At 45.2% G+C, this 12965-nt stretch overlaps 1 protein-coding gene across 1 annotated transcript in view; it reads right to left on the bottom strand.

The window, feature by feature from the left end:
- Positions 1–3468: 3468 nt before the first annotated feature.
- Ankrd6 (ankyrin repeat domain 6) overlaps positions 3469–12965 on the bottom strand; it is a 152582-nt gene continuing 143085 nt past the window's right edge. The window contains exons 13-16 of the mRNA XM_048353843.1: positions 12698–12850; positions 7748–7861; positions 6701–6827; positions 3469–4480 (exon numbers count right to left, since the gene is read on the bottom strand). Coding sequence (XP_048209800.1) covers positions 3909–4480; positions 6701–6827; positions 7748–7861; positions 12698–12850 — 966 coding nt within the window. The 3' untranslated portion in view covers positions 3469–3908. The remainder of the gene's footprint in view (positions 4481–6700; positions 6828–7747; positions 7862–12697; positions 12851–12965) is intronic.

The raw sequence follows: 12965 nt of genomic DNA on the forward strand, positions 1-12965 counted from the left end.
CCCATTGGCCCCAAGATGGGATTATGTATAGGGTAAGGTCCAAAGGGGATCAGCACAAACGAATCTGCCATACTAGAAATCACTAGGGCTATGTCTCCACTTGCCAGACTTTTAAGAAATTATTAGATGGGGCTGGGAATATGGCCTAGTGGCAAGAGTGCTTGCCTCCTACACATGAAGCTCTCAGTTCGATTCCCCAGCACCACATATATGGAAAACGGCCAGAAGGGGCGCTGTGGCTCAGGTGGCAGAGTGCTAGCCTTGAGCGGGAAGAAGCCAGGGACGGTGCTCAGGCCCTGAGTCCAAGGCCCAGGACTGGCCAAAAAAAAAGGAAAAAAAGAAATTATTAGATACATAAGTACATAGATTTTTTGGGGGGGGGAGGGGAGGGTTGGTTGGCTGTGGGGCTTGGAGTCGACCTGGGCGCTGTCCCTGAGCCTCTTTGTGCTCAAGGCTAGTAGTGTTCTACCACTTAAGCCACTTCCGGTTTTTGAGTGGTTAATTGGAGGGAAGAGTCTCAGGGAGACTTTTCTGCCTGGGCTGGCTTCAAACTGCAATCCTCAGATCTCAGCCTCCTGAGTAGCTAGGATTACAGGCATAAGCCACTGGCACCCAGCAAGAAATTACACTGTGATTGCTGCAAATAAATTTTACAAATTTATTTTACAAATAAAAACAAAAGTTTTACTCATTAGAATCTTTAAGTTATGTTTAATTGTCTTAGCATCTGCAGATGTACTTTAACTGTGTGTGTGTGTGTGTGTGTGTGTGTGTGTGTGTGTGTGTGTGTGTAATCTTGGCTTGCCCAAGACTTGGCTGTACAGCTGAGGTTTCTTGCTCCTCATTTTCCAGCACTTTCCAAGTGGTCAAACAGCTAAGGTCTCACCAGGAACCTTGCCATAATCCAGTGGTTGTACTCTGATGCTGGACCCCTGACCTCAGCTTTAAAGCAGATGTGTTATCTCTAAATTGTACCAGCCAGGGTGAGCCAGGTGTTCTGTCAGACAGAGTAGAATGTAGTCAACCTTGGCAGCTGGAAATAGGGGCCAAGCTGGGCATTGGTGGCTGTCCTTGAGCAAAAGAACTCAGGGAACAGCGCACAGGCCCTGAGTTCAAGCTCCATGACCAACAAAGAAAAGGGGGCTAAGCAAAGTAGTCACACTTTCCATCTTTTAAATGAGTAGTTGAAGCCAGACAGTGGTGAGAAAGTTTTAATGCTTGGAGAGACACAGATTCAAGGTGATACAAATATTAAACAGTCAACATGCTTCTTAGGTATGCCAACATTTAACTCAGAATAGAAGATACAAACATCACTTCCTTTATTTCAAACTCCAAAATCAAAGGTGAGATAACATTTTCAGTGTATCCCGGGTATTATACTCAGTGAAATAATGTATTAACATTTTAAAAAAAAAAACACGAATAATGTACAAATTTTCAGTTTTCCATCCCTTTTCCCCACATCGACTGCAAGTTTCTAGCCTTGGTTGAAACATGTTATAACACAGCTGTACTCTTGACAGTTCTCCCTCTTTGGAAAGGCCAGCTGGGGCATTTGCTTATTTCAGCATGCAACAAGAGAAAACACACACCAAGCCAGTAGTTGGTTTTCACAATGTGAAGGAACAAAAACCGGACAATACAGCTATTGAAAATAAAACACTGTTGCAAAACCAGATATGGTGGTACATGCCTGTAATCCCAGGCAGAGGCAGGAAGATCACAAGTTTGAGCTTAGCCTGAGCTATGGAATGAGACTCTGGGAAAAAAAAAAAAAAAAGAAAGAACAAATTAAAACCCCACTTAAGTGTGGAGTTAACAGGCTGACATTATTCTATTTTCTGCCTTACTTGATTTTCATAACAGAACCAAGAGATAAAATCCAAGCAGAGTTCTTCATGAGTACATTTGCCCTTTCTTGTTCTTCCCTAGTCTCTTCCCTTTTGATCCCCCCCAAAACACCCAGTTCACAGTGGTAAGCTGCTGCCGCCTTAGATAAGAGGTCCATACTTGGCACTCTGTGGTCTAGACTTGCTGGGCCAGTTACAACTATTTTTCAGCATTTCTCAGGATCCTTTGAGGTAACAGGAAGTATTTTGATGAATGAAAATAACTCCTACTTGGAGCGCAATTCGCTAGATGTCTTGGATTTTTTTTTTTTAGTAGTAGACTGGCCCCCAAATAACAGAAGTAATGGAAGTGGGTGATTCCTTGGTGACAATAAGTATAGAAGAAAAGGTACCCACTAGCTTTCCAGGCTTGTGTGTGCATTAGGAGTGGGAAGCGAGAACAGTCCACAGAGATGAAAATGGCCCAGGGGCAGGAGCAAGGCAAGGTAACAAACACTAAGGTTAGCCTGCCATGCATCTGCAATGCTTTCTGAAGATGTCTATGTTCATGGATTGTTACTGAAACCCACAACTGTGAGCTTCACAGAGGAGCTGAACAGCCTGCTTTTCTAGGGTTCCCATATATCAGCAAGTCAGTATTTTCTCTTTGGCTCAACGAGCAGCATTTATTCACAATTATAGACAACAGTTTGTAGAAACAGAATTGGGGTTTCTATTCATACATAGACATTTGTGGAGCTGGCTAAACCCCACATTCCAGAGGATGAGATTTGGGGCGATAATTAAATCCAAAATGTCAGCATCACTAAGCTACTGTTATAACTTGGTTTCTGAACTTCTATTTCATCAGGTAGTAAAGTCTTTTCACGTGTCTTAACAGCAGAGTATAAATGGAGTAATCCAATTATCTGGATTTCATCACTACAAAACAGTCAAAAGCCTTTGAGGTTATTCAGAGAATGACTCTATTTAAAACAAAATACATTCAGGAAATTTAGAAAACAAAGGTGCTTCCATTCAATAATGTGTTGAATATGTTGAAGGTCCAGGCAGTTGTTACATGATTTTTTTTCTTCTGTTAAATCTGCTCACTGTGATTAACTATAATCATGTGGCTGAAATGCAGAAATCACAATCGAAAGACTGGAACTTTTCTCATTCTGGCTCATTATGCACAAACATTGCTGGTAGCTGATTATTCATTATAATAAAACTGACTTTTCTTAAAGTTTAGGATATACTGGCTCTTGGGGCATCATGAACATCTCTTTTCTATCAGCATCAGGTATACTTCTTCTGGAGGGAGCATCAGCATTTAGAGAATTACAATTTGGAGAACAATGGGTGGGCACATCTCAGAGTTGCAGCTCTGGTACAGAAAGACATTCTTGTCTAGGCACAGCAGGTATATAAATGTAAATGAATGTCTACTTCAGGACACAAAGCAGTCAGGTGTGTTTATTTTTTTCGTCAGTCGTGGGGCTTGAACTTGGGGGTCTGGGCTCTGTCCCTGAGCTCTTTGGCTCAAGGCTAGTGCTCTACCACTTTGAGCCACAGCACCACTTCCAGTTTTCTGGTGGTTAACTGGAGATTAAAAAGTCTCACAGATTTTCCTGCCAGGGCTGGCTTTGAACATCAATCCTCAGGTCTCAGCCTTCTGAGGAGCTAGGACAATAGAGATGAGCCACCAGCACCCGGCCCTGCTTTTGACTTCTTTTACATATCCTGAAAGTTTAGGATCTAGGCTTACACATCACATGTTTCCTTAGCATGACTTGCTTAATCTGAGCTTTTGAAGTTCAGATGAACTTGCCTTGAGGCTTACAGCTTCTAACGAAATCTGAAACTAAGCAAGCTTCCCCTGGATTCAGCTTCATTGTTGACACAGTAATGACGTTCCGGCATAAGAAGCAGGTGCCTGGCATATTTTAGAAATTGGTGGGTTTTCTTAAAAGGCAAAATCTGCATACAATAAGCAATTCCCTGGATATAGCTATTTGGCAGTTGCAGAACCCAAAAATTGTTAAGAATCTTCTTTTGTTTTCTTCCCAGGTCTTAGTTTTCCTTCTGCACCTTACTCCTCAATTTAGCAAGTTCCTCTTCGAGGCTTTTAATGTGTTCCTTCAGTGTGGCCTTGTCTTGCTGGGCTTTCTGATTGGCTTGGCTTCGTGCTTCTTCAATCTTCCTTTCATACCACTTTTCCATCTGGGAAGACACAGCCTCAAAGAAATATTGGGTGAGCTCCAGTGCTTGAGCTGCATCTCGAACGTGAGGGACGGTCTGCTCGCCACCTGCGGCTGGCAGCGCTGGCCCACAGATGCCGCTGCCTGCTGGCTGCTGGCCTCGATGCCTGCTCTGCCCACTTTTCCCAGACTTCTTGGTCTGAGTGCCTCTGTTGACACAGGGCCCAGCCTGATGGTCCCCTTTAGCTGCCTCACTGGAGGGTGGCAGGCCAGTCTGGACCTTGACATTCCTCAGCCGGGAGCCTGTACAGTCCGAGGAAGACAGCTCTTGCTGGAGTCTCTGGGTAGCAGTGTAGTTGAGGGCCTTTTCCTTGGGCCTGACTACCTGGGAGGGGCTGTCCGAGATCACCGCAGGACCTGCAGTCGCCACTGATGGGTCCATTCCTGTTTCAAAGGAAAGCAAACATCAGAGACACCCATGCTTACAGGCCACGTAGCAGTGGAGTAGTAGTACTGGCCTTTTCCATCACAACCTACCACACAACTTCTCCACGGCCTTTTTCACCTTTTCATCCCAAAACTATCATTCTGACTTGGGAGGACTCTCAAGGATTCTTTTATAAGCTGAGAAAAGGTACTTATTTTTCCTTCAGCCTGTCTTAGTGTACCCCAGAAGGCCCCAGGCCCATTTCCTAATGGCAGCTCACCAAGTATGTCCAAGCAGAAGGGCACTGACCAGGTGAATGAGTACCCAAATACACTAGTTCAGTTTTCTTTGATTCCTACTTCCTCTCTCCCTCCCTCCCTCCCTCCCTCCCTCCCTCCCTCCCTCCCTCCTGCATACCAAAGATTACAGCAGGTGGGAGCCACTAGCTGCCCCAGCAAGTATACCAGTTTCTTAACACAGACTCCAGTTTGGAAAGGTGATTTCATTCCCATCACAGGGCCACAATAACCTCTGAGACCATTTCTACCAAGAAAAACTTGATCAGGGTATTCCCTAATGTGTCAACAGATAAAAGACTATAGTTCTGGACATGGCTCTGGTCACATGAAACAAGTCCCCTTGTAAGGAGCAATTGCCAGGCTCTGAATGCTCAGTTATCCTCAGTGAAATCACTAGGGGGTCTATGTAGTGCTCACCTTGACCCTTACTGTAGCTAGTGCCTGAGGCAAGTTCAGTGCTTGAATTACCACTTAAAGAGGTTTTTTACAACTGGACAAAGGCTGAAGGCCTTTGAAGAGGGAAAGAGCACAAAGAGTGCCCTGCAGAGAAGACCCACAGTCATTTATCATCCCTTGTCCTTGGGGTCAGCTCTGTACCCAACAATACGGCACCTGAAGCACCGTTAATGCTAATCAACAATTCTCTTACTCCTTCATTCAAATATGTCTTGGTTTTTATTAGGTTGGTTCTTTTTTTTTTTTTTTTTTTTTTTTTTTTTTTTTTTTTTGGCCAGTCGTGGGCCTTGGACTCAGGGCCTGAGCACTGTCCTGGCTTCTTCCCGCTCAAGGCTAGCACTCTGCCACTTGAGCCACAGCGCCGCTTCTGGCCGTTTTCTGTATATGTGGTGCTGGGGAATCGAACCTAGGGCCTCGTGTATCCGAGGCAGGCACTCTTGCCACTAGGCTATATCCCCAGCCCCAATTTTTTTTTTTTTGCCAGTCCTGGGCCTTGGACTCAGGGCCTGAGCACTGTCCCTGGCTTCTTCCCGCTCAAGGCTAGCACTCTGCCACTTGAGCCACAGCGCCGCTTCTGGCCGTTTTCTGTATATGTGGTGCTGGGGAATCGAACCTAGGGCCTCGTGTATCCGAGGCAGGCACTCTTGCCACTAGGCTATATCCCCAGCCCCAATTTTTTTTTTTTTTTTTTTTTGCCAGTCCTGGGCCTTGGACTCAGGGCCTGAGCACTGTCCCTGGCTTCTTCCCGCTCAAGGCTAGCACTCTGCCACTTGAGCCACAGCGCCGCTTCTGGCCGTTTTCTGTATATGTGGTGCTGGGGAATCGAACCTAGGGCCTCGTGTATCCGAGGCAGGCACTCTTGCCACTAGGCTATATCCCCAGCCCCATTAGGTTGGTTCTTGATGGTGCTAGGGATTGAATCCAGAGCCTTGAATACTAGGCAAGCACTCTAATTATGAGCCATATTTCCAGACTCTCAAAATACACTTTTGTAAATGAAGAATTGTTGTGCGGGCTGGGGATATAGCCTAGTGGCAAGAGTGCCTGCCTCGGATATACGAGGCCCTAGGTTCGATTCCCCAGCACCACATATACAGAAAACGGCCAGAAGCGGCGCTGTGGCTCAAGTGGCAGAGTGCTAGCCTTGAGCGGGAAGAAGCCAGGGACAGTGCTCAGGCCCTGAGTCCAAGGCCCAGGACTGGCCAAAAAAAAAGAAAAGAAAAAAAAAAAAAAAGAATTGTTGTGCAAGGAACTGATGGCACATGCCTGTACCCTCATAATGAGGGAGGCTGAGGGGGGAGAAGCCAGAGTTCGAGGCACCATATGGGATTTAAAATATGTAGGTGTAAGTAAGCCATGGTCTTTGCCCAGTGTTTCCATGGCGCTATCATGTGTGCTGCCTTTGCATCAGCAGAGAACATACCGAGGGGTGGGAAAGTTTCATGACCTGTGGACACAGGGGTTCTGTCAGCATTGGGTTACCTGTGGAGGAGTCGCAGGTGGACGGTGTGGATTTAGCCCTGGAGGTCCTAGAATCTCCAGAAAGCTTCAGTTCCAGATTCTGAATCTTTAACATGCACCAGGTTTTTAATTCATCCACCAAGGACATCTACAAAAAATAAATCATTAGTATACAGAAGAGAAAGATGAATTTGATAAGTGGCTTATAAATTAAAACATAAAAAATAAACTTTTAGTGCTGAGCATGGTGATTCATACCTGCAATCCCAGCTACTCAAATGAAGATCAGGAGGAGCCCAGGCAAGAAGGTAGTAAGACCCCATCTCAACCAATATAAGCTATACATGGTAGGGTATGTCTGCCATTCCAGTGAAGCAGGATGCAGAGGTAAGATGATGGTAGGCACAGACAAAAGAGCTATGGTTCAGTCTGGCCCCAGGCAAAAGTGCAGGACCCTACCAGAAAAATAACTAAGCAAAAAGGCAGAGGCATAGCCCAAATTGTAGTGTGCCTAGCTATCATGCATAAGGCCCTGAGTTCAAACCTCATACCAACAACAATTTTTTTAGTGTACCTGTGAATTATGATAATTGACATAGCCATTTTGACAAACCTAAAAGTTATAGATGACTCTTCATCCACCAGCCACATTTTAGCACCCAGACCTAGAGCCCTCTATTACCCTCACTAAGTGACTTAGAGCCATATCTGCCCAGCATAGCACCCCAAGCTCCTTACAGGCCTGAATTCCTGGCACACTCTCAGAGAGTCATTCCACACCAATCGTCACAGGGAGACACCAAGCCACCATGCTGCTTCTGCACTGGTGCAATGGTTCATGAGCTTTCCTCCCACACACGTGACTCTGGCAGCCAGGACCCTTCCCCCAGCATATTCAGTAACAGACCCAACATGAACCAGTCTTTGCTACTGACTATGTTTTACTATACAATGCAAGTGTCCTTTTGGAATCTCAGCATTTGTGTTTTTAGGGATGGGTGTCAATCTTTTCACTTTGTGGCCATTCAATAAACTGTACGTAAAGAGCTGGTAGATCCTGGACTGTACCTGGCGTTTCTCTCCCTCGTGCTTCTCCACATCTGAGTGCTGTTGCAGGCGATTCAGGCACTCTGTCCTATCTGCCGACAGTCGTTCAACCATCAGCTTGTCCAGAACACGCAGCTGAGATTCAAGAGAACACAGAGAGAGAGATTCAAGAGATCATGCTGGGATGGGGTAACAAGAAGCCCTAGCTCTCCTCAGATGCACCAGCTAAGGCCGGCTAAGCAGGGCTCACAAAGCAAGCAAGCAAATTTCAACCGCTCATTCATGTTTTCATATGGCGATCCTCGGGCTCTAGCTTTCCAGAATTCCTGTGCACATTTCCAGAAAGTCAATTTTCTTTCTTTACCACATCTGAAATCTTAAAAATATAAGCCCCAAAGGAGCTAAAGAAAGACTTTCATAGGAGAAGAAATAAAAATGGTAAAGAAACATATGAGGAAATGTTCAACATCCCTGGCAGTAAAGGAAATGCAAATAAAAACAACCCTGAGATACCACCTCACTCCAGTTAGAATGGCCTATACTCTGAACTCAGCCAACAACAAATGCTGGAGGGGGTGCGGGGAAAGAGGAACCCTTCTCCACTGTTGGTAGGAGTGTAAACTAGTATAACCACTCTGGAGAACAGTGTGGCAGTTCCTCAAAAAACTCAGCAGACCTACCCTATGACCCAGCCATACCACTCCTAGGCATCTATCCTGAACAACAGGATCCAGGATACCACAAAGACACCTGTATATCCATGTTTATCACTGCACAATTCACAATAGCCAAAATATGGAAACAACCCAGATGCCCCTCCACAGATGAATGGATCCAAAAAAATGTGGTACCTATACACAATGGAATACTACATAGCGATTAGAAATGATAAAAGAATGGCATTTGCAGGGAAATGGTCAGATCTTGAACAAATAATGTTGAGTGAGACAAGCCTAGTACACAGAGAACAAAGGCGCATGGTCTCCCTGATATGTGGTTGTTAGGGGGAGGGGTAGAGAACAGTAGAGATCGTGTCTATAAAATATCAAACTTCTTTTCAAATGGTATTTCCACATGTTTTGGTCAGCGACTTTACATCATGTCTCTAAAACCAAACAATTACTAAATAAACATAAAAGGGTCTAGGATGGATCTATCATAGGATCACAATAGCTCAACAGCTACGTACATAAGATTATGTAAGAGGAGACTAAGCAAAATGAACTCGAAGAGATAGAAACAAGAGGATTGTATTGTTGTCATTATGTTTAATGTACTAGGTGAATTTCCTTGGCATACCCCCTGTGGTCACTGTATATGATTTTGGTATATTGTATATGATTTTGGATATTGTATATATGCTTATCTGAACTAGAGAAGGGAAAGAAAAATGAGGGAGGGTATAACAAATATGACAAATGTACTCACTACCTTATTATGTAACTGTAACACCTCTGTACATCACCTTGTCAATAAAATTTAATTAAAAAATAAAGAAAAAATTAAAAATATATAAGCCCTAAGACAGGCACTGATTATAGGCTCATGCCTGTACTCCTCAAGAGGCTAAGATCTGGGCTGGGAATATTGCCTAGTGGTAAAGTGCTCACCTCATAGACATGAAGCCCTGGGTTCGATTCCTCAGCACCATATATATAGAAAAAGCCAGAAGGGGCGCTGTGGCTCAAGAGGTAGAGTGCTAGCCTTGAGCAAAAAGAAAGCCAGGGACAGTGCTCAGGGACTGGCAAAAAAAAAAAAAAAAAAAACAAGAGGCTAAGATCTGAGGATTACAGTTCAAAGCCAGTCTGGGCAGGAAAGTCTGTGAGATTCTTATCTCCAATTAGCCACCAGAAAACTGGAAGTGATGCCGTGGCTCAAAGTGCTGGAGTGCCAGCTCTGGGACAATACCCAGGCCCCAAGTTCAAGCCCCACAACCCAACAATAACAAGAAGATACAAGTCCTGACAGGTACCAGTAGCATACACTTACAATCCTACTCAGGTAGCTAAGGTCCACGGCTCAAAGTTTGAAGCCAGCCCAGGAAGGAAAGTCCATGAGACGCTTACATCCAGCTAACTAGCCAAATTAATTAATTAATTAAATCCAGAAGTAGAGATGTGTCTCAAATGGTAATTGCCTATGAGCAAAAAATGCTATAGGTTAGCAACCAGGACCTGAATTCAAGCCACAGTATTGGCATAATAAAGACATACATACATATATACGTAGCCAGGCACCAGTGGCTTAGGTCTATAATCCTAGCTACTCAGGAGGCTGAGATGTGAGGATCAAGATTCAAAGCCAGTCCAGGTAAGAAAGTCTGTGACTCTTATCTCTACCAAACTACAAAAAAAAAAAAAAAAAAGGCCAGAAGTGGAGCTGCGGCTCAAGAGGTTGGACATTAGCCTTAAGCACAAAAGGTCAGGGACAGCACCCAGACTCAGAATTCAATCCCCAGAACCAGCAAAATAATAATAATAAAATAAACCAAGTTTAATGAATACAGAATCAATACATGCCACTTGAGAAAATGCAGATCTTGTAGGCTAAAAAGAACTATAAGCCTTAAATCATGAGTTTCAAGACTATTAAAAAAAACAACAGGAACAATCACTTTACTGTTTCCCACTCATGCAATTATGACAAGCCGAACCTTCCATTTCATCCAGCTTTTTCAGGGAAGGGGTACTTTCACTGCTTGACAAAAGGAGTCAAAGTGTGTGTAGAAAGGTGTGGAAGGCATTTAAAGGATTGCTTTAGAGCACAAGTGATGGTCACCTTTTTTTTTTTTTTGGCCAGTCCTGGGCCTTGGACTCAGGGCCTGAGCACTGTCCCTGGCTTCTTCCCGCTCAAGGCTAGCACTCTGCCACTTGAGCCACAGCGCCGCTTCTGGCCGTTTTCTGTATATGTGGTGCTGGGGAATTGAACCTAGGGCCTCGTGTATCCGAGGCAGGCACTCTTGCCACTAGGCTATATCCCCAGCCCCGATGGTCACCTTTTAGTCATGTACCTTTTGTGACCTCTCCATTCTGACATTTTCCAGAGGCCTAAACACTTCCTTGGGCTAATTTTTTTTTTTTTTTACTGCTTTGACAATGTCCAAAGGGGAAAGAAAAATCAATATTGTTAGCAGAAGGCAGCCTGCAGGGCTCACTGTCAAGTTCCTCTCCTGTCAGTGATATGAATGGCATTCCACACAGAGATGCTCAGAAATATACAAAGAAATACCCGTTGTGGAGCTGTGTGAACGCTTTCTGCCTTATCCCTTTGGTTCCCAGGTTTGTCTGTGAACTCTATTTCTGCTTTATAGGTGTGGTCTGCTCTTCCCGCTCCCATCTTCACCCTTTGGAAGCAAAGAGCTCCAAGAGGAGCCAGGTGTACACTGAGCTGGTTCACAGGGTACAGTGGACTGATGCAGGCACCTGAATCACCCGGGCCCAGGCCTGTCCCTGCCAGGTGGAACACAAGCTGTTACCTCCCTCATACTAAAGAGGCCCTTGGAATATCTAACATTCAAATCATTAGCCCTTCCTGGGCACACTCTAGCTAATTAGCTGATATGGATGGATGGGTGTGTGTGTGTGTGTGTGTGTGTGTGTGTGTGTGTGTGTCTGATGGGGATGGGGATGGGGATGGGTGTATGTGTGTGTTTGCTGGTATGGGGGGATTTACCTCAGGGCTCAGAAACTGTCCCTTAGCTTTTATGTTCAATGCTTGTGCATTTGAGCCACAGATCCACTTCCAGATTTTTGGTGGTTAATTGGAGATAAGAGTCTTCACAGCCTTTTCCTATCCAGGCTAGCTTTGAACAGCAATTATAGATTACAGGTGTGAGCCACTTGTGTTCAGCTAACTTTCTAATTTTCATTATTTTGTAAAGATACTCTGTAAGGCTAGGAATGTGGGTTAGCAGTAGGATGCTTTCCTAGCATGCATGAAGCCCTGGGTTCGATTCCTCAGCACCACATAAACAGAAAAAGCCGGAAGTGGCGCTGTGGCTCAAGTGATAGAATGCTAGCCTTGAGCAAAAGAAGCTCAGGGACAGTGCTCAGGCCCTGAGTTCAAGCCTTGCGACTGGAAAAAAAAACAACTCTGTAAATGGAACTATAACACTGTATAATCAAAAGCAATATAAGCTGGACACTGGTGGCTCATGCCTATAATCCTAGCTACTCAGCGGGGGAGATCTGAGGATCGCAGTTCAAAGCCAGCCCAGGCAGGAAAGCTCATGAGACTCTTATCTACATACAATTAACCACCAGAAAACTGGAGTGGTGCTGTGGCTCAAGTGGTAGAGCACTAGCCTTGAGCTGAAGAGCTCAAGGACAGTGCCCAGGCCCAGAGTTCAAGCCCCACAACTGACCAAAAAAGAAAGCAATTTAAGCCCTCCCCTGCACCCCGCCCTCTTTCTTGAGGTAAGGTACAGTCCAGGCTGGACTCAAACTCTTTTTGGTGGTTGGTGGTGGTGGTCATGGGGCTTGAACTCAGGTCCTGGGCTCTGGTCCCTGAGCTCTTCAGCCCAAGGCTAGTGCTCTACCACTGTGAGCCACAGCGCCACTTTCAGGTTAATTGGAGATAAGACTTTCACAGGTCTTTTTTACTGCCTGGGCTGGCTCTGAACCACAATCCTCAGATCTCAGCCTCATAAGTAGCTAAGATTACAGGCATGAGCCACCAGTGCCCATCTTGGCCTCAAATTCTTGATCCTTTTGCTGGGAATACAGGTGCGTGCCACTACACCCCAGAAAGCTATTCTTCAACATTATAACTAAGTGCCCTTTAACAGCATTCCATAAACAAGGCCGTAGACCCCCTCGGGGCACACAGCACATGCAAAAAGCTTATGTTCTTTATGTGCTTTGTGCATGCCAGGAAGTGCTTTCCCACTGAGCAACAAGCACAGTCCTAACACCTCTGATTTCATTTTCTTCCAAAAACAACTGGCTACAAGGGGCCGTGCCATGTGCTTACTTGGTGCTGCGTCTTCGTCTCCATCTGGCCCAGCTTCGTGTTCATTTTGTCCTGAACTGCCCCCAGCTCTGCTTTTATCTCCTCCACAGTCGCCTCCAGCTGATTCTCCAGCTTGTTGATGAGTGGTTCACAGCGACACCCATCGATCGGAGCCTACACGGGAGATAAAGGAGTCACACGGGAGATAAAGGAGTCACACACACACACACACACACACACACACACACACACACACACACACACACCTGCATCATTCTTCCACAAATGG

Source organism: Perognathus longimembris, chromosome 9 (assembly GCF_023159225.1).
Source record: "Perognathus longimembris pacificus isolate PPM17 chromosome 9, ASM2315922v1, whole genome shotgun sequence".
Taxonomy (NCBI): domain Eukaryota; kingdom Metazoa; phylum Chordata; class Mammalia; order Rodentia; family Heteromyidae; genus Perognathus; species Perognathus longimembris.